Below are 22,690 nucleotides of genomic sequence, written 5' to 3' on the forward strand. Positions count from 1 at the left end.
GTTGCTTTTTCACGGCCAACCCACTGAACTGAATTTGATAAAATTCAGTATGAAGCTTAAACTCTAAGTAAGCCCGTCTGGGTAGGTACCAACCACTAATCAGATATTCTACCGCCAAATAGCAGTACTCAGTATTGTTGTGTTCCGGTATGAAGGGTGAGTGAGCCAGTGTAACTACAGGCACAAGGGACGTAATATCTTAGTTCCCAAGGTTGGTGGCGCATTGGTGATGTAAATAAAGAATGGTTAATATTTCTTACAACGCAATTGTCTATGGGCGGTGGTGACCACTTACCATCAGGTGGCCCATTTGCTCGTCCGCCTACCGATATAATATAAAAAAAGGATATACTAAGCTACTTTTATTTACCTAACACCTGACGACCTACCGCTAAAACGCGAGCGAAACCGCGGGCGATAACTAGTTATCTATGAAACTGGAGTTTAACGTTGAATCAGTTCGATTTACAAAAATCTTACGAATAATGCCGAAATAGTCTAAATATAATACAAAATGGCATCACTACAAATACCTATTAGAGTATTCCTAAGGAAGATTTACTATTTACAAAAATATTTTTGAATTATTAATATAATTTTACTTAACATATATTAAATACTCTTAAATGTATTAGAATACAATGGCTCCAAAAGCCCGAGGGCAATTTTAGGTCCTATTTTATTTATAGTGTATATAACTGATCTTACTTTTTATGTCTTACATACAAAAGTATTTGAGAAAATCTATTGTTTGTTAAAATACTTTACATAATTAATTGTGGAACGGAGAGAACTTAAGCAATTAGTCAATATAATTTTTTACTCACAGTAATATGGTATTAAATCTTAAGTTACATATTTGAGGTAACGCAAAAGAAAATTGAAACTTTTCATTCTATAAATATGAGCTCTCCGAACTATTTACAATCTCACATCACATTCGGGATGTTTTTAGCTAAGTAGGAATATTCATTTTTTTTATAAATAATGTTTTTTTTTTATATTAAACATTATTTATAAAAAATGTGTATAATTATATATTAAATGTACCTACTAAACTTATATTTTTATTTCTTAAATCTATATAAAAAAATAACACAAAATAGCGCACAAAGTTGACTATATACATAAGGATATTAGTATTCATTACATCGATATAATTACATAAGAGAGCAGGCGTCGCCATTACTTATGTATTAGTAAATATAAGTTTTATGTTTTCATTAAATCTACGAAACCTTACAAGGCTCATAAATTAAATATCATATATACTAATATTATAAATGCGAAAGTGTCTCTGTCCGTCTGTTGCTCTTTGAAGGCCAAATCATTGAAACGAATTTCATGAAATTTGCTTGGGGATAAGCTTGAACTCCAAGGAAGGACACAGACTACTTTTTTTATGCCTAATATCTGACCACCAACCCTTAATACGCGAGTGAACACGCGTGCGACAACTAGTTTAACATATCTTAGTCCAAGATGGTTAGCTTAGTAGCAACATATATTTCTTACGATCTAAGTCGTTAATGAGTTAATATTTTACTGAACTTAAGTTTAATTTAATTTTTTTGTCACTTTATTTAGGGCAGCTGGTAATATGGAATCGGTTTAATTTCCTTTATTTACAATGTTTTTCTTAACTTGATGGACTTTATCAACATTAAAACACAACGTATTCTAGCAAGTGAACAAGTGCGAGTTCACAAGAGCTGCAATTACAAAATTCTTAACTTTGAGTATAAATATGTACATATTTCAACCGCGTGGATATATATTTTTTTATATCTGACTAGATTGATTTTATCAACACAGCAGTTTAATACAATTATTCATATTTGCCATATGTACAATTCACATCATCCAAAAACTCATCATCGTCAGTCTCATCATCAGCGTCATGCATCACCTTTATTATTTTTTCCATAGTACTCTTATCAACTTCTTCCTCATCAGACGACGTGTCAATAGAATCTACGTCATATGTAATCCAATGCTTTGTGTCAAATGCTTTAGTTAAAGACACCCACTTCGTTTTCAAAACTTTTACTAGTTTCACCGTTATATAAAGCCCTGTTTTAACATGAGAAGATTTATCTCTATCAATGACACCAAATAATTCAATTTCAAATTCATATTTTACACCATTTACGTTCGAACTAAATTTTAAATTGCGAACGTCAAATTCGAGATTGTAGTCTTTAACGTCAATTAATTCAATTTTTACGAAAACCATATTTTTATTTTGACGCCATAGCAATTTCGGTCGCCTCTTCTGTTCTACCTCTGATGATAAATTTGGTTTATCGTTTGATACGTTACATGCTTGAGATAATTCTGACGAAGTAAAATCATCAGAATCTAATTCTTGTGGTTCATTTTTTATGTTAGCTTCTATGTTTGTCTCTTTTGGGCGAAAAGGGACAACTTGATTTTCATCTGCACTGGAGTCATCGTCAGTATCTTTAGTTACATTACGTTCGATATTGGAGTTCAATCTTGGAAATAGATTGCTTAAAACACTATGATCCATATTAACATCCCATCTTTCAAAATCACTTGAATCAGAATCAACCAACGGTGCAGATCTAAGTGGTTGCGGTACTTGAATTGTATTATTCCCAGCGCTGACTATGTCCAGATTAATTTTGGACATTTTTTCATCATCATCTTCGTTTTCCACTTCTTCAAATGTTTGTATTTGATCAGACTCATTTGTATCTGGAAGTAAATCATTAAGGTGGTCGTTTTCTTCTTCAAATGTTTGTACGTGACCTGACTCTCTTGTATCTGGAAGCAACTTGTTAAGATACTCCCTTTCTTTAATATTTTCTTTGGCCAGATTAAGATCAATCATGAGTTGATTTATAACCACATCGTTATCCGTATTTGTATCTATTAAAGCCACTCCATATTTGTATCCACCTGTAAATTCAGCCGGTTCTTTTGTAAAATATTTAATGTACAAATGTTTTAAATCCCCATTTTTATCTTCGAAACAATTATTGAAAAACCAATTTTTACTGAAATCCGACCAATCATCGCCCGGTGGCTGTATGCCTATCAATCTGCATTCAATTGCTTGGAAAGGCAATTTATTTATAAACTTCTCTGTTATTGGAATAATATGCTTAATAGGTATTTCTTTCCAGTCTCCTTGATCTACAAAGAAACATTTCGCTGTGTCTTCACTTATGCCATCGATTCTTGCTCTTTCGAAAGTCAAATCATCAGGAAATTCAGCTAAAACCAAATCACCCTCTTTTACATTACGAAGCTCATTATTAAAGAAACCTTCTGAATATTCTTTAATATCTTGCAGTAAAGAGCTCATACATGATTCAAATTTATTAAGACGAACGAAGAACTTATCGGGACTTTTAGCAGAAGACAAAAATACTGTGCTTAATACACCAGTTTCTAAATGTGCCCATGATCCTTTTGGAAAATTTTTAACCGGATTTTGAGTTTCCGGCCTAACAACTTCTGCATAACTCAAACCACTGTCAATAGACAGTTTTTTAAGTTGTTGTACGCGCTCTGGGTTTAATTGAGCATGATTCTCTAAGAGTTCTTGTTTTAAATTGTGTTTCACGATCGTTTCATTTAAAGAAGTTAATTCTTGGCACACTTCTAATGTGTCAACAAAAACACAGTTTCCTAGAGTCAGAGATACGTGCCCTTTGATGTAAAGATCCTCATTATCTGTTATTTTTTTAAATTTTTCAATTGCTAAATTTGAAAATGTAATGTCTTTATCTTTAGGTTTAACGTTGGCTAATCTGACGAGCACAACAGGTGTCTTGATTTCTTTTAAGTCTTCAGGTAGATAATAAAGATAAATATCTCTTGTTATCTCATATTTCTCTTCATCGATCAAATTTACTAATAAATTATTAGGATTACCGCTTTGATAGTTACTTAAAATTTTAACAACTTGACATCGTACGTAAAAGTTTGTTTTTACCGACGCTGCACAAATATCTCCTATTTTTGGAATACCGTGAAGTCTCCTATTCGACTCTTTGCTGTAATACATACCCATCTTTATGAAAAGAGAACTATATGATTGTGGATATTTAGTAACGACACCATTAACGACGTTAGTCAAAAGCCTCGCGGAATACAAAACAGCAGAATGATAATGGAGAATTTTGAAACTGATAAGTCCTTCTTTAGGCATCCATTCTTGGGGTGAATCGTATTCCTTCAAAATTGTATGTCTCTCTTGGCAATTGAATATATCTGGACAAGATCCTAACATAAGCAACTTGTCGCAAATAGGAATATAATTTTTGGCTTTGATCAAGTCTTTGTCTTTTAAAATTTTATTACAAACTTCATCCAAGAACTGGGGAACGTTATTTGTGCAGCGTTTAATGAAGTTCATAATCTTCGGTAGCTGCTCAACATTTGTTCCGTCTAGGAGAATTTTAATTTTAACGTTTTGATTCTCATCTTTGAATATAGACGGATAATTGTCGTTTAAAACACAGAAACGTTTACAAAACATTGAAAAAAGATTTGGTAAGGAATAATGAATCAGATGATGTGCATCCGTTATATTCATATGGGTCAAATTCCCGTCACAACAAACCAGTATCGGTCCTACTAATGGTTCTTCGAAATCTGCCCACGACAGGCTAATGTTGTATAGATCATGAACTGTCATATTATTATTACTTGCGAACACTACGTGTTTAGATCGTTTTAAAGCCCTCTCTATTAAATCGACTTCATCATCCGATTTGCAAACTATTACCGTTTTCTTAGATCTATCGATTTCTTTTAAAAACTCGAATACCGTATCTATCTTATTTTCAATTTCGACGAAACTAACAGAGGTTTCGGCTTTCGAATATAGAACACTTTCTTGAAACGCACTAAAAGAAATTACAGTATCTGGTGTTGTTTTCTTCGCTAGGGGTTGCATGAAATCACACCAGACTCGAGATGCGATTACGTATTGAACTTTTGACTCGTTATTGGCTCTAGCCGCGACCGTTTCTTTAATTTTAAATAGAAAGTATTTCATTTCATCCTCGTACGTGACCGCTAGACGTTCGCAATCATCTAATACAAAAATTGATAGGCGACGCAGATCGACACCGAATTCACTGAGTTGCATTATCCGAATAAGTGATGCTGGCGTAGATATTAATAAATCGCAACCATTCAACAACTTTGTCGTAATATGGAAATCATCAACACCCGCATAGCACGCTAAGATTTTATCATCTAAGCCCAGGAACATTTTCGCCATTTCTTCTATAATCGCAACGGATTTCGCCGTAGCACAAACGATGATGCAAAGTGGACCCACACTATCAACACTATCGAAGCACACGTCGCTTATAAGACGACATACAGCTGGTAAATAGCCCAAAGTTTTCCCACTATTTGGAGGACTTATCATGAAAAGGCTGTGACCCCTTAATATTGTATTCCAAGATACACTTTGCACCGTCATCGGATGTTCAATCGACATATTTTTAAGTACGAGATGTATATGAGAATTGAAAAATACGTCTCTCATTTCAAAAATCGGTTGGATGCGTTTATTCTTTTTAGTGTGTACTAGAAGGATAGGTGATACGAGTTTATCGACGAAGACTGATAGGCTTGGGTCAATATTTTTAAATGGATTGACATTATTTTTTAACCTAGTTAATGTCACATCATTTTGTTTCTGTTTGTTTTTGATAGACGGTATAACTTTGTACTGTTCATCTATCCTTTGAATGACTTCACATATGTCGTCGTTTTCATCTTTGTCAATGTTTTTATTAGTATCGGATACGCTGGACGAATCTTTATTGGATGTGTCAGAGCTAGACAAACTACGGTTACGTTTGGACAAGTTGCCGTATGCTCTTAACTTTTTATTTAAAAGTAAAGAACTCGTCGATGACTTATGTTTCTCGCTTGAATCATCATCATCACAGACATTCAGATGTTTATCACTACTTAAGCCTAATGTTGCCTCGTTTTTTAGCATAGTATTACAATAGTCAGACAATTTCTTTTTATTTGTTATTTCAATACTAAACTCTGAGTCAACTTCACCTATGAGATTGTGGGTCTCGCTTTTCTTTTCTTCACCAACATCACCAACATTGATTACTTGTGTCACATTACCCTGAACATCTTGTTTTACTTCCTGAATTTTCCATAGTTTAAGGTCCATCCCTGGAGGTCCATAGGCAATTTGTTTCACACCATCTTTATCATCGACGACTTTCATTTTTCGGTTGAGGTAAGAGGTTGATGCTGAAATTATGAAAACAAAAAAAATGTTTCAATATAAAATTCTTATTTTTGCATTAATGGGTTGACTCAAACAAGGATTATAATAGTTTGCATACACATTCTCAAGGATACAGACATTACCATTACCATTAGGTAAGTAGTCACCACCGCACATTGAAAATGGGTAGTAAAAAACCATGCCTGGAAACACCATAGCACCACCAACCTTAGGAACTATGATGTTATGTTTCATGTGCCTGTAGTTACACTGGCTCAATCACCCTTCAAACCAGAACACAACAATAATGAGTACTGTTTGGTTGTAGAATATCTGATGAGTATCGGATACTTAACACTTGCTAGTGGAAAATTAGTTGAAAGCTAACAATGCTTACCATTAGTTTCAAAATCTTCATCATTTGTTTGTGTATTTTGTTGTATAGGCTTCGCAATATTGATTGATTTTTCAGTATCAATCTGTTGTTTAATGTTTAATTTATGTTTCATTCGGACTCTATTGATTTTATCTCTCTCAGACTGATTCATTATTTTTAATTTCTTAATCAACATGGAGGCTTGGGGTTGTTTTTTTTCGACAGCATTTACTTTGACTGTGTCTGCCACACTTTCTGAGGATATATCATTAGTTTTTGCATTTGCGTCTAAAAAAGTTTTAATATTCTTAAAAGTCTGATCAAGTTCTTGAGTGTCATTGCATTTTGAACTATTTGTAACTGACGATGAGGTCTGCGATTCTAGTGACTTATATGACTTCTCTTTTGATTTTCTACAACCTCGGCCCACGGGTTCCTCATCAATGTCTTTACACAGTTCCAAGTCTTTCCGTTTGTTTTCAAGCATTGTGTTTAACATTTCATTGTTATGCTTTTCAAGATTAGATACAGTCAATGCAGATTCTAATTCTTGTCCAATTTGAAACACGGATGTTTGTTTGTTAATAGATCTCTTGCATGTCATCTTTGAATTAGCCATCTTCGTATAATATGTTTCAATTTCTTTAACAACATCCTGTGTTTTGATGGAACAAAGTTTGGTTTTAATCTCGCCTGAACTTAGTTGTCGGTGGAATTCACACACATCCAAGTGTGCGAGGTTCGACGCAATTAACAATTTTGATAGTTGCTTCAATTCACCATTTTTAGACTTTATAATCAAATCACCATATTTATGTATGTTATCATCAAATATTGATGTTCTGGAAACAAAATATGAGATAAAGTAATTGAATAGGAATCTAAAGTATACAAACCTTTTGGAATAAATTTAAAAATATTTGGTAACTAAAAATGAGGTACATCTGCATTGTAAATCAGATATCATCAAAAACTAAAAATAGTTTAGTGTTTAGTGTTTGTAGTTACACTGGCTCACTCCCCTCTTCCAACTATAACACTACAAATAAGTATTGCTGTTTGGCGGAATAATCTTACAAGACGGGCTTAAACAATAAAAGTAACATCTTACCTTCTATCTATGTACGTTGGGGTAAACCACACTTCGGTACTATCTTTAAGGATATTCGTCATTAATGTTTTGGCTGCTATTACCCAATCATCACATTTTAGAACCTTAATGACTTCGTTCTCAATATCTAATGTAGTTTCAAGCGGTAAAATACCATATAAACCAATTTGTTCAAAAATATAATCATCCTTAGGTACGTTAGGATCAGATACTTCTATCCAGATTAAATAGGGATTTAGATAGTAGATCACTTCTACTTTATAACAATCAGACGGCATTTTTAATGAATTAAAGTGTTTACTTTCATTAAAATATTTACCGTATTGTAAAAAAACAAAATTGTTAGTGGTTGCTTAAAATCGCCGGTCAATGAAATCCATAAAAACTGAAAAGATGAAAACATCAAGTTTGAATATATAGTACATAGATTAATAATATTATTTGATCAATACTAAATACAAATCTATAGACTAGATAATCTATGCCCTATAATTAAAAATACACTAAAATCTTGTTATCATATAAATTGAGCACTTATTTTAAATTTTGGATTAACAAGAAGATATTAATAAAATTTTGTTATTAATTGATTTTGTTGATCATTATTTTCTATAAAATTATAAATATTTCTAATTATACAGTATAAAACATTACAACATAAACTACTTATTATTGTTAAAAGTTATTAAATAATAAAATAAATTATATTCAGCACTATAAAACCTTAAATACTTTAAAGCTCAAAATAATTAATATTTGCATTTCATTCTGACATAGGATAATACTTTAAAAAAATAAATTGACATTTGTCAAACCTACAATGAATTCGTGGCTAAGGGAAATAACATCGCGAAAATTTCGATAAAATTTTAATTAATGTTAGTAATATCACAGTTAATACTTAAAACATAAGGTACGTCGTGTGAACATAAAAAAATAAGAACTGAATTATGTGAATGGCTTAATAAATTAGTTAATGTGACTAATGAATCAATGGTATCTATCACCGGCCGAAATAGAAGATAATTTTGCATATTAATCGTCGAATTTAAACTATTTTAATATTTTAAATTAGTTGTCGTTGATATCATATTGCTTATTATAAATACGTTGTTTCTATAATATAGTTCCTATAATTTAGATAGAAACAAATAAGATGGTGACTTTAAATACTATTTAATATTTATTTTGCTATTTAATTATGTAGTAACATTATTAAATAGGTATATAAACATAACGTGTACCCATAGACGGTGTTTTTATTGTATATATTTTGGTTATACATAATGAATATTTCTATAAAATATTTATTTTTATATTGACATATAAAGAATTTGTTTTCTTAATCGGTTAACAGTGAAAATGTGTTTTTTTATATAGTGGTATGTACTAGTGATATATATTTTTTAATTTATAGGAAAAATGGGGATTGCTGTAACGAAATATTCGGACATATCAACGAATGAATTGGTAGCAAGATTCTGTTCTAATGAGATAATATGTCCCAATGACCCATTTTGGAATCAACTTCTCGCTTTTAATATACAGATACCAACCAATGTGTGAGTATTTTTTTCATTCTTTATCTTTGTATGTGTGTGTAAAATCTTGTATATGGTTCTGAAGTAGTTTCAACTTTAGACTGACTGACTGACTCTGTTAATAAATAACATTAATTATTAAATGATATTTTGTTAATTGAACAGCTGTGTCTCTGTATAATGTAAGATAATTTAACTAATTTAGTAATATGATAGGTTTGGAAAAGTAAACCAATTATTGAATATTACTTTATTAAATTTATTATACATATACAAATTATCTTTATAATGATATTCAAATTAACTCCGTGAATTAACTAGAGTATAATAATGACAAAAGTTAATGAATTGAGGTGCATTTTTTTTTCGATCATAATGTTTCTCTGAGGCTTTGCATCATGAGTTTTGCAATAACATTTCCTGTCTGCAGCTTTAACTTAAAATAATATTGTTTCAAGTTAAGTCAATCCATTAAGTTAGAATTATTCTTTTTTTTTTTATTTTTAGCGAGGAACAGCTGATGTTAGATTCTAGTGCAGAATCTTTACTACAGAAATTCTTACAAAATAATCCACAGACAGGCAATCTGGGCTCTCTAGTACAGGTTTTTATAACACGAGCAACGGAACTTTTAGCAGCACCAAATTCGGACAAGTAAGTGCATGAAAAAAGATATGTATCGTTTATAATTTCCGGTTCCTACATTGACGAATTGTTTTTGAGTAGCTATAAAGTTTTTACGTCACTTGCGATTGTGTAACTTACGAAAAATACGAAACGAATTATTTATACGGATGTTTTATTTATGCATCGTATATGGGTATATATAAATATTCCAATCAAATAAAGAATAAAAGGCAAAACTTAGCTGTATATTACTTATATCTACTTTAATTTTACCATCAAAGTTACGCTGACAACTTCGCCAATATTCAAACGCCGATTTTTCCCAAATCCATAATGATTTTCATAGACTATTCAAGATTTCCGGCCAATCATATCGCGTCAATTTATTGTCGAAGTTGTTTATTTCATCGTTGCAGAAGTATTGATAGTTTGACTGTCGATAGCTCTCCGTGAGCAATACTATTGATTAGGGCAATACTATCGATAGTACCGCTAGCTCTTTGTAAGCGATACTATTCTAATAACTACCGATAGTTTTGAACTATCGATAGTTTAGGTTAAATCTGTTAAAAGTATTGGTTTTTGCAATACTATCGATAGTATTGCTCATGGGGAGCTATCGATACTATCGATAGTATTGACAGGTGACTATAGTATCGATAGATTATTGATACTATCGCTAACCCTTAACTATTTTTTTATTTGTGTTTAAGTCCTGTACTTGTTTTTGGAATTAGCTACAGTCAATATGAGCACCGTAAGCAATCAAATGTATATTTATTTACAGTGTAATGTTAGCTTGGCAAAGTTATAACGCTCTGTTCGTGATACGGGCGGTTACTAAGTATTTGGTGGAGCTGGTACCAGAATATGAACTCTGCAAACATTTGGACGTGCAAGGGAGGACTTTGAATGTAAGTTAATTATGGTTAATGGCCCACTGTTGGCCGAATATGACATTTGTACCAGAATGTCATTCAAGGGAATGAAGGTTACAATTGATACTAAAAAAGAAAAGTCTTTAGCCCAGAAGTGAAACTTTAGGCAGTAGACAGATATATTTTCTTAAATATAAATATTAATATGAATGATTTATGTTATAAAAGATTAGAGTAATCTATGGTATTTTGTTAATGACTTAATGTTGGACCATTTATTAGGCATGTAGGTGGATCTAATCAGGGCCGGACCGTGAATTTAGGGGGCCCTGGGCTAATACTACTTAGGGGCCCCACTTAAGACACACCTGAATGTAGACTTGAATTAAATTAATTGAACGGCTGCAAACCATACGATCTGTTTAATTTAATAAAGTTATGGATTATTTCCTATTATAGTCTATTTTTGACTTTGACTTGACTTAGCTGGGGCCCAAAAAGCCATACGGTAGATCCGGTGCTGGATCTAATTAATTAGGCATGTGTCCGATATATCGAAACTAATCCAAAATCGGATGTCGACGGAATATCAGTAGTCATCGATTTGATGTTGACGTGCATCTAAAAAACTATGAATATCGTTCTGGTAAGTCAAAGCATTCAAAGTACGATAACGTTAAACTCATGAAATATTCGCCCTATCTCGCTTTAACTCAACAGTAACCCCATCTGTGAGAAAGAGATAAAGTGTCGAGCGTATGTTAAACCGATTTCGATATCACATTCGTTTCATCTCTTTCTCACATATCGTACAATGTAAAGTTTAACAAAGACAGGGCGACATCTGAAATCGAACCTCAACACCGAAACTTAATCCAAACATCCGTTACACAACCGATGTCACAAAACTCGGATATCGCCCGTGCGTACTAATTACGTTTACACGTATTTCAGTCCCCCACTCCACAAGAACAGTCACCATCATCGTCTCCAACACAAGAAACCAGCTCGCCAGACCTGCAGACAACCAAAGCCGTTAACGGGGAGAGCCGAGTTGAGATGCTCATTGATGCCCTGATCGGATTAATCATTGATGTGCCAATAACGTATGTATAAAATATGTAATTTATACTGATATAAGCATAGTAGCGAGCAAATGGGCCATCTGATGGTAAGTGGTCTCCATCGCCCACAGATATTGGCGCTGTAGGAAATATTAACCAATCCTTACATCGCCAATGCGCCACCAACCTTGGGAACTAAGATTTTATGTTCCTTGGCACAAGCAGAGCCGTCTCAAGCTATGCTGGGGCCCGTGGGCACCGATGAATTTGGGGCCCTTTTGCTAGATATTTTTTGGTTTAAATTGTTGTATCTTCGGGGCCCTCTCAGGATGGGGGCCCTGGGCACGTGCCCCATGTGTCCTATGGTAAAAACGGTAATGGGCACAAGGGTAGTTACACTAGCTCACTCACCCTTCAAACCGGAACATAACAATACTGAGTACTGCTGTTTGGCGGTAGAATATCTGATGAGTGGATGGTACCTACCCAGACGGACTTGCACATAGGACCTACCACCAATTAAAATTTTAAACAACCAATCATCAACCTATGTAAAAATTTGGCAAGCTTATACAGCTGTAGAACCCATAACCTGGGTTCTGGGAGTTGGGCCAGTAAATATTTAAAAATGTTCCCCCCAGAATTTTGACCGTGCTGGCTGATTGGTCAATAGCAAACTATTAAAGCTAAATCTCATAGTCCAATGGGTATGTACCACGCATCACATATTATACAGCTAAAAGGCAATATTTAATTTTGTTGTGTTTCGGTTTGAACGTTTAAGGGGGCCAGTGTTACAGGCACCAGGGACGTAACTTCTATTTTCTAATTTGGGTACTACATTGGCGATGTAAAGGTGGTTAATATTTGTTACAGTGACAATCCATGGTGACGTGACCATTTACCTACTGTGACTGCCAATTTCAATTAGATAAAAAAAAAAAAATCCTGCAGCAGATGGTCGATTAGCCAGCCTGACTGCCTATTTTAAGTAAATAAAAAAAATCCAGCTGCATGCTGTGTAATTTAATTCCCAAGGCCCTTATTCTAAATCTGTTTCAAAATGAAACACTCTGTATATGATTGATTTGTCTCCCAGCGACAACACTTACTACCTGCACCTGGAATGCCTGAACACGCTGCTGGTGCTGATGTCGGTGTACATGTTCGCCGGCGTGCACGGACAGACGCAGCTCGTTGAAACGTCCTTGATATTCAGGTGAATTCTTTGTCATATGGCGACCCTAAAGTCAAATATTGTTTTTACTTGTAATTATTATTGTAATAATTTTAATAACTGAACATTAATATCTATTTTTTCATGGTGGTTTTTTAAATTTCATAATATATTTTCCACACATGTATGCGGATATCTGTCCCTTAGGTGACATTGGATCTTGAACTCGGTATACAGATATGTATTAACGGTTGAAATATTATCTGTTGTTTCAGAACTCTTTTCCAAGGCAGATATAGCATGCATGCCCCTTTACTAGTGAAGACTCTACTGACAAATCTTTCAGTGATGTTGCCGGCCCCCCCACAGTTCGGGGCCCAGGGGCCCGGGAGCTTGTTGATCAATATAGCGTGTAAGTTTTATTTCCTGTTTTTTTTTTACTTCAACTGAGTAATTAATTAATAAGAATAAGAATCATTTGGTTCTGTATATATTGTGTATAATATCCCGTGACGCCCGCCGAAGAGACGGAGAGGGTACCGCTGGTTTTTTAGTGGGGATCCCGGTGTACAAGGGTGCTAGGCGTCCCGGATACTGGCAAATTCGACAATACCCCCCCCCCCCATTTAATGTGGGGGAAAAGCTTAACGCGTTTTTCAAGCGAGAAAAAAAAGGCTTTTATGAGAAAGAGCACCAGGAAATGGATGGACCTTTACGAAATATTGCCTTATTTATAACTCGTTGAACTTAATAAGAAAGTTAATAATGTGTAGGATCGATTTATTATAAAAATAGCACGGTGTCTGGACATTGGCGGGGTAACACTGCCGTGCCTCGGATAGCACGTAAATCATTGGTCCTGTGGTTGAACACTTTCCGGTCGTGTCGGATATGCCGCCCGGATTATGAGGATGAGGGTATAGCAAGTGCTGCGTGCACTGTAATATGTTTGTAACTCTTTTGATATTTGCCGCCGGAAAGGAAATCCGTCATGATGATTAATTAACATTTCCAGCCAGCTTATGGAGCATGCTAACGTTCAGCCCGACCGCTCGCCAGACGATATACACGAACCCCCCCCTGGACAGGCACGAGCTGCTGGACCGTCTGAAGAAGGAGCACCCGGTGGCGAACCAGTCGTGTCTCCTGCTGCTGGCGCTCGCCAACCACTGCATCCACGAGGATAACTTGTATCGAGTCGCTCTGCTGCACTGTGAAGACACATCCGGTAATATACTTGTTTTTAAACCTTATGTATATTACAATTTACCAATAATATATATAGATAAATACAATCAAATGGGGGGGGGGGTCGGTAAATGTGATACTCATAGTACAAGTACAAACTGTGTAACCCTGATACTCGACTGCAAAGAGTTGGTAGCTCTCTTGTGGGGCAATGTACAAGGTTCTACAACAGGATCCCAGAAAGCTATCAAAATGCCTCTGTTGCCAAATTAAAAAAAAGTGTTCATGTATCAATGGCTATTTATTATACATATATGTACATATTAAAATTACAAAAAAAAAACCCGCTGAGTTTCTCTCGCCGGTTCTTCTCAGGTCAGGGTATTTTCTTTTCCGTTTAACGGAAAATATCTTGAAGAACTTTTAGTTTTAGATGGGCTTGTGCTATAGATTCACTGACTCGCTTTGAAGGTGTGTTGGACTAAGCTTGAACTTTTACTCAAAAGGGGGTTTTGCCCAGCAGTGGCATATTTATACGCTGTAACATACTACAGTTCTCATATTAATAATAATGATTTCCAGACACATCATCGACCACACCACACCGGGACACAAACGGCAGCGTCACTCAAGTAACTCCTCCTCGGATAGACTTGGCCGCTGTGAGTATTTAATATTTACTTTTAAATATTTCTTATAAGACCCAGACATAAGTTTCAAATTTTGAGTTCTGCCGATGTTTCACTAAGAGTTCGATGTATTCCTGTCGATGTTTCACTAAGAGTTCGATGTATTCCTGTCGATGTTTCACTAAGAGTTCGATGTATTCCTGTCGATGTTTCACTAAGAGTTCGATGTATTCCTGTCGATGTTTCACTAAGAGTTCGATGTATAAATATTCCAGCTCCACAAAGCCCTGTGCGCGACGGCGGGCTGCGAACATTCCACCCTGCTGCTGTACCTGATGCTGCACTCGTGTAAGGCGTACAAGCGCCAGGTCAGCAACGGACCGAATATTGAAAATTTGGTTAGTCAAATTGTATTTTATAATAATTATTATTTAACATTAAAGTTTTAATTATACACAAATATAAATTTAAAATGGTTACTGTATATATCAGAGATGTTATGGATGTGTAATTTGGGATGTAAAGCCTATTCCAAGGGAAGTAGGAAAAAAGATAAACAAACCTTAGATTTAAGTATTTATTAAAAGTTTATTATTAATACATCCTTATTTATAATACAATACTATTGCACCTAACTACTTATTTCCACTTTAATTTTACATCCAAAATTCCGATAACAGTTTCGTCGACGTTCAAAACGCATTTTCTTCACAAATCCATAGTGAATATCATAGATTAATCAAGCTCTCGACCAATGATATCGCGTCAATTTGCTGTCAAATGTTGTTTATTTGACTTGTTTCTTGTTATGGTTGGAATAGAGTTATACTCATACGGATATGTGATACGAAATAATTTCGAATTCTCTTTTTATAGCTAACAAAGTCAATGTACTTACAGCAATAAGTTATGATACTTGATAATTGATCCAATGTTCGGTGGCACATTGGTATGTCTCAAACTCAAATCCCTTTACTCAATATAGAAGCATTACACTAACTTATTGATAGTCAAATTAAACACTGACACCGGTTCGGAAAAGGAAATAACCTGACCTGAGAAGAACCGGCGAAAGAAACTCAGTGGATCTTTTTTTGGCAATTTTGTTATTTACATATATTAAATATGAATAGAAATAGCCAGGAGGCGATCGTTTCATTCCCAAGGAATGCTATCAATCATAAACTCACTAATTGTATAATAATCTTACGCACACAAAAAAATATAAGTATAAATTTGACAACAGAGGCATTTTGATCGCTTTCTGGGATCCTATATCCTGTATCCTGGGATCCTAGAAAGGTAACCTCTTACCATCAAGGAAAGGGAGCTAAAGACAGTTTCTCAAAGCGATATAATATGACAGTTTAGGCTTTGCTAGTGTCCCAATTAACTTTTAGTATACTTTTTTTTTTCAATTCAATTCAATTTTTTTTATCTTCTTTGTCATTGTCATCCAATTGCTGAGTTATTGTCAAATCTTTATTTTTTTTTAAATACTCTTACAGGCAAAGTTTAAAGAGATTTCAAAAAAAAAAAAATTTTTTTTTATAAGCAACTTGATTGTGACCATTTTTGTATGTATTAGTTTATTAATACAGCAACAGCAGCAACAGCTTTGTATAAATTTAATATAACTTATTACATTATTTATTATGTATTACTATCAGCCAACACCAAAATTAAATTACACAATTAGTTAAATTATGTATTGTGTTACTAACGTAATACAATATATCATAGTGCGGGTGTGTGCGTGCACGCGCACGCACTCGTTTGTTGGTCTGTATTGATGTTGATGTTTTGCACATGTGTGCGACTGAATATTGCTTAAAAGCCATGGGTTGGTAAAAAATGGAATCGTTTCAGTTAGTTCCGATCCTGCAAGTGCTGTACAACGCCCCGGACAGCACCTCCCACCACATTTACATGTCGCTGATAGTGCTCCTGATATTGACCGAGGACGACTCGTTGATTAAAAACGTGCACCTAATCGTGAGTATGATCTCCTATAAACTCGTAAAAGTATCGGTTTCATTCTGTTCGTTCGTAATATAAAACTTCAGAGTTTACTTAGATTTTTTATAGTCGAAACGCATGTCACCCGGTAGATGCTGAAGAACATCCCGTGGTACACGGAGCGCTCCATCTCCGAGATCTCGCTGGGCGGGCTGGCCGTGCTGGTGGTGGTGCGCGCGCTGCAGTACAACATGGCGCGCGTGCGCGACAAGTACCTGCACACCAACTGCCTGGCCGCCATCGCCAACATGAGCTGTGAGTGCCTCGCTGACCTCTGACACGTGTACACGTGTACACGTGGCGACGGCCGTTCGCTGACCGCGCGATAACTCCGCAGGTGAATTCAGGAACCTCCACCCGTACGTCGCCCAACGTCTCGTGTCGCTGTTCGAGACGTTGACGAAGCGGAGGGCGAGGCTGTGTACCGAGATAGAGGGTGAGTACTTTGAAAGTTTTTTTAATTATTTTCATTACGAAATTTGATGCTGAGTCGGATATTCGAATAGATATTAAATATTTTATTCTGGCTAGTTTTATATTATAGAAAAAAAAGTTGTTTTACAGTTTAATTCCATTATAATAAATCTACCCATAAATTAGCTATTTATATTGAACAGCGATATGGAATACAAACTTTATGTCACAGTGTACAAAAAAGAGTTTTATTTTTTATTTTTACAATGTTGTATTATTTAATATGTTGTTTTTTTTTTTAATTTGAATTCAAAAATGTCAATTGAGTTTGCATTATATATCAATTAATATTTAAAATTTTAAAATGCTGCCATTTTTGCAGGATTATAAAACCCTTGAATTAGCAATAAATTTATTTACCGCCAAACACACCACTACCACACATTCTGCCATTGTAGTTTTTAGACAATGGTGACTTAATTAATTATATAAAAACTTGAATTTAACGAATAAATAGTATTAAAGATAAACTATAACGCTTTTAAAGAATTTTCCTCCCTTAATATGATAATATCAGAAAAATTTCAAGATCAAATTTGAATGTAACACGGAAGATTTTTGCCCTTTTTACATATAGTGAGCTGCAAATACTACTTAATATTTTTCCTTAACCTGGTTTTTGAATTAAATTCATTTTATTTTTGTTATTATAGTAATATCAATAAATGGTGAAACTTTTTTGTTAGTATCTATCCTAGGGACCAATAATGCAATTCTAAAAATATTTTACTCGTAAGATTGCTACGGGGTAAAAGTTACATTTATATCATATTATTTTCTTTATTATAGTCAAAGTCAAAGTCGAAAATCTTTATTCAATATAGAAGTGTTTACACTTGCTTATTGATTGTCAAAAATCTACCACCGGTTCGGAATTTAACACCTCGGACCTGAGAAGAACGGGCAAATGAAACTCAGCGGGATATTTTTGTTTTTTTTTTCCAATTCACATGTACAATAGCATGGCTACAAAATGCCATGCCATGGTAATAAAAAATTGCACCCTTGAGAAAACTGGGGCTACTCGCTAGTTATTATAAAATTTAAATCTTAAATGTACTTGTGTGTCATGTTACAGGAGGTGATATAAATAGTATAGAATTGCCACATCACGCAGAAGAAAAAACAGAAGAAATTGTAAGTCTTTAAAGAATATTTCATCGAAAAAGTTCCCACGTTTGAATTAAATGGACGAATCGAATATTTGATCTTAATTATTGCAATACTTTGAATAGGTTTCGGCGTTCCTAGCATTTTCTTTCATAATACTATTAGTAATTATTATTAATATTAGTTTAACCTTAATCTACTTATTGTATTTTAGTTATGTTTATATGTCAACAATATAGAACTTTAAAATAGACAAGTTAATTTTTTTTTTTTGTTATGTGGACGGTGGAACTGCCTCCTGATGGTAAGTGGTCAGAACCGCCCATAGACATTGTCGCCGTATGAAATTTTAATTATTCCTTGCATCGCCAATTCGCCACATATCTTGGGAATTTATTATACCTCTTGTAGTTACACTGGCACACTCACCCTTAAAACTGGAACACAAAAACACAAAGTAGTGGTTGGTAACTATCCAGACGGGCTCGCACGAAGCGACGTCTCCCGAGTACATATAAAATAAACATGCCATGATAACGGATGCCCTTTCAGCTTTTCTGCCAGGGAAACTGTTCTTAAACTTCCTATACTCATTTCGTATTTTTAATTATTTGTATTCCACAATTTCAGATGGAACACATAGCAGTCCTGGATGAAGTTCTAAGGATGCTCCTCGAAATAATCAACTCGTGTCTCACGCATCAGCTTTCGAACAATCTGAACTTAGTGTACGCTCTGCTTCACAAACGGCAGCTGTTCCAGCAGCACGCTCATCATCACATCGCGCAGAACATTGAAATGGTGAGCGTTACCGATTATTGTAAATATGGAAATTGTTAAGTTTTCATCATGAAATTTTACATATAATTCGTCAGGTACAGAAAAACATATAGCGTACTTGACACCTTCCGTAACACAAGTGCTTTAGCTACTTACATTGGGATCAGAGTAATGTATGTGATGTTGTCCAATATTTATTTATTTATTATCATTATTACCACTAATAACCCCCTCCCCCCCCTCTTCCTCAAACGCGAGCTGTTTTTTGAAACTAGTTTTGATTTTAGACATATTTTAGCAACCACGTGTAGGACATGTTATATTAAAAATACACAAGTGTACCCTCAACCACAAGACGTGCGCTCTATATCAATTCCCTCTTATAATCCGATGGGAAAATAGATCTGACACGACCGGATTGACTTTGGGGTTATGCTGCACTGCTCTTGTTCAAAGTCCGGGCTCCGGATTCGTGTTGTATTGTAATTTTTTTTGGACCTATTTGGACACAGGGTATCCCGTTTAGAGCCTTGTCGATAATCATGGTTTGGTAAATTAATTTAGCTTAAATTTTTTTTACTGTTGCATTGAATAATATAGAAATGAGTTACCACTATGGATGGATGTGGGCTGGTTAGTGGAGGGGATTCATGCTGACGCTAGATAAAATCAATTGTCATTTTCAATTCTGGCTCCTTGTCTATATTTTAAAGTTCATCAAAACTGTATGTTGATTATTGTTTTCAGGTGATTGGTTATTTCTCGACTCGACTACAGAGGGTGCAAGAGGGTGCGGGTAGTGACCTCGGAGTGACGGAAGTGTTACAGTGCATTAAGAAGGGAGCGGAGCAGTGGTCCAGTGATAGGCTTAAGGTATGAATTATGATTGTATTATCATTAAAGATTTTTTTTAATAATAATAATGTTATGATATAAAGTATTAAAACATTTTGTAGTGTTACTTTAAATGTTATTGATAAATATTCTTATAATAACAAAGTCCTCATGAATTTCGGTCACGGTTATAAAATTCAAAGGCTGGCTTCTTTGAAATTAATCCTGTTCTTAATTAAATAATTTATATATATGAAAAATCGTTAGTTGGGATAGTGCGTAACGCGGCGGGCCCGTTTCAGAAATTCCCCGACCTGAAGTTCCGCTACGTGGAGGAGGACCGGCCCGAGGAGTTCTTCACGCCGTACGTGTGGGCGCTGGTGGCGGCGTGCGGCGGCGTGTACTGGGCCAGCGAGCGCGCCGACCTGCTCGCGTGATGGCGGCCCATCCGGCTGCAGAGGACCGGCCCTCGACCGTAGCTCCTATACTTATCGTTTCGATATATGTTTTTATTCTAGCTCGTATTCAAGTGGATATTTATAATCTTGTCCAGTTTGCGCGCTGTGGGAATGGGAATCACGAATTAAGAAGCGATAGCAAATGAATTCTGAAAATAATTTTCCAACTCTAAATAACATTTTAAGAGATTATGTCTGTAGATATTTATGTAGGTGTTTGTATGTATTTATTTTAAAATTTGGGATAGACTTGTGAATAATTTACCTTTCTTTCTATTTATTAATGTGCTGTAATGATATCATTATCAATAATTTAATTGTACAATCGTGAATCGATTAAATAACGCATCAGGAAATCTCAAGCAAGATGTCTACACCAAGAAACAAGCATTGATATACATACGTATATTCTACGTCAGACAATTATAAGCTATTTAATTTCAGCATCACACATTATTTAGGATTTTCACCACTTATTAGCGCCGCTCCGTGCACGTCCACGCATAAATACTGATAAAACAACACTAAAGTCAGGTGTACGGACAACAGTACAGTTCACTCGAAAATTTATTGTTCAATCTAACGCTAGTACTAAGTTAGAACGCGTGCATCTTAACCGATGATTTCGGGTTCAAAGCAGCGTGGTGGAATATGCTCCAAAACTTCTCCTCAAAGGGAGAGGAGGCCTTAGCCCAGCAGTGGAAAATGTACAGGCTGCTAAAATTAACTCACAATGACATGACATCGAGCATCGACGCGAGTTTGCCGACGTCACCGACGACACGCTGGCCGCGGACCGCAAGCGTCTCAGTTCCGAAAGACCCATATCCCATTCTCATCGCGCGGGACTCATAATACCGATACCTCTGGTGTTCTTTGTTTAATTGAACCGTATTAATTATATTGGAATAGTTTTTTTAATTATAATAATTGGTGTAAACTTTGTGCATCGGAGGTATTTATATACGGATGTCATGAGATATGACATATTTAAACACAGTCAGACACTGGTCTCTCCAGAAGTAAATGTATAAATAATTCAATTTGAACTGAAAAAAATAATATTTTATTTATTTATTAATCCTTATTAATTATACTTAGTGATAAGAACAACAGATTGTCTTTGTTTTTTTTTGTCCAGTGACGTAGATTTTCTAGAAAGAATGTCTACTCTTTACAATGAATTATATATATCTTGTAATTGTTTAGTACCCGTAATGATTATAATTATGATGATTTATATGTCTAGATAAAGTGATTTATAAAAGAACTAACACAAATGGGCCGACTTTATTATTGTACGCACACATAGGCGTTAGTAAGCTATCCTTGAGTCTCGTCTATCTTAACTTCATTCTATTATATTAGTGTGCGTGTACTTAGTGTCCAACTGTTGGCTACTATTTGTTTCGACGTGTTCTCAGCTTTGACAGTCTATCTAGACATATATATAATAGAAGATTTATCAGTATAAAAAAAAGCAATCCATTATTATAAAATATGGTTAAAGGAAAATAGTTTATTATCTGTATTGGAATAACTCGGTAGTGTTATGAACCATAGACAATTTTGCAGTGGCTTGCTATCCATAGATAATAAAATATTGAGTAGAATAAAGTTTATACTATGGAATTGTAAAAAATTTTTGAAAATTTATTTCAAGTGTTCCTTTGTATGTTCATTTAACAAATTATATTTATACAGACATATGTCGTATGTATGTACTTTGTATATACAGCCTTATGGAGGGCACAGCGAAGTAATGATGGGAGGGGGAAATACAATATCATATTTAAACGACATGCAAATATACACGTCACTTGTGTAGCGATTATTTGTATCGACATTTAAGAAAATGTATACATTAATAATTAAATTTTATTTATATAACGATATGCTGATATATTATTGTAAGGATTACGAGTAAATTTTATAAAGTATAATTTCTTTTTTATTGTATAATATGCGCAAAATATATTTGCCCGTCTGAAGTTGGATATTTAAGCTTACTTGATGGTACGGCCGTTTGCAAGTCCGACTCAGTATGTACTATGTACTATACGCTCATCATATATTCTAACGCCAAATAGCAATAATGAATATTGTTGTGTTCCGGTTTGATGGGTGAGAGAGTCAATCTAACTACAGGCGCATGGGTTGAGCAATCAACAATTTTG

At 34.7% G+C, this 22,690-nt stretch overlaps 2 protein-coding genes across 2 annotated transcripts; one reads left to right on the forward strand and one right to left on the reverse strand.

The window, feature by feature from the left end:
• Positions 1–357: 357 nt before the first annotated feature.
• LOC125074368 (putative ATP-dependent RNA helicase TDRD12) lies at positions 358–8,040 on the reverse strand. The gene is made up of 3 exons (XM_047685675.1): positions 7,735–8,040; positions 6,645–7,465; positions 358–6,270 (listed from the first exon to the last, which is right to left on the reverse strand). Exons 1-3 carry the CDS (start codon positions 8,010–8,012, stop codon positions 1,829–1,831), a joined length of 5,541 nt encoding a protein of 1,846 aa, XP_047541631.1. The 5' UTR covers positions 8,013–8,040; the 3' UTR covers positions 358–1,828.
• A 513-nt stretch (positions 8,041–8,553) lies between these two features.
• LOC125074287 (dymeclin) lies at positions 8,554–22,353 on the forward strand. Its single transcript, XM_047685581.1, has 17 exons — positions 8,554–8,647; positions 9,152–9,296; positions 9,783–9,929; positions 10,690–10,816; positions 11,735–11,886; positions 12,944–13,063; positions 13,297–13,433; positions 14,037–14,249; positions 14,792–14,871; positions 15,114–15,236; positions 16,708–16,833; positions 16,950–17,112; positions 17,195–17,293; positions 18,410–18,468; positions 19,072–19,242; positions 19,969–20,094; positions 20,358–22,353. The coding sequence occupies exons 2-17, from the start codon at positions 9,157–9,159 to the stop codon at positions 20,490–20,492; spliced, it is 2,118 nt and encodes a 705-aa protein (XP_047541537.1). The 5' UTR covers positions 8,554–8,647; positions 9,152–9,156; the 3' UTR covers positions 20,493–22,353.
• Positions 22,354–22,690: the final 337 nt, after the last annotated feature.

The sequence above is a fragment of the Vanessa atalanta genome, chromosome 27 (assembly GCF_905147765.1).
Source record: "Vanessa atalanta chromosome 27, ilVanAtal1.2, whole genome shotgun sequence".
Taxonomy (NCBI): domain Eukaryota; kingdom Metazoa; phylum Arthropoda; class Insecta; order Lepidoptera; family Nymphalidae; genus Vanessa; species Vanessa atalanta.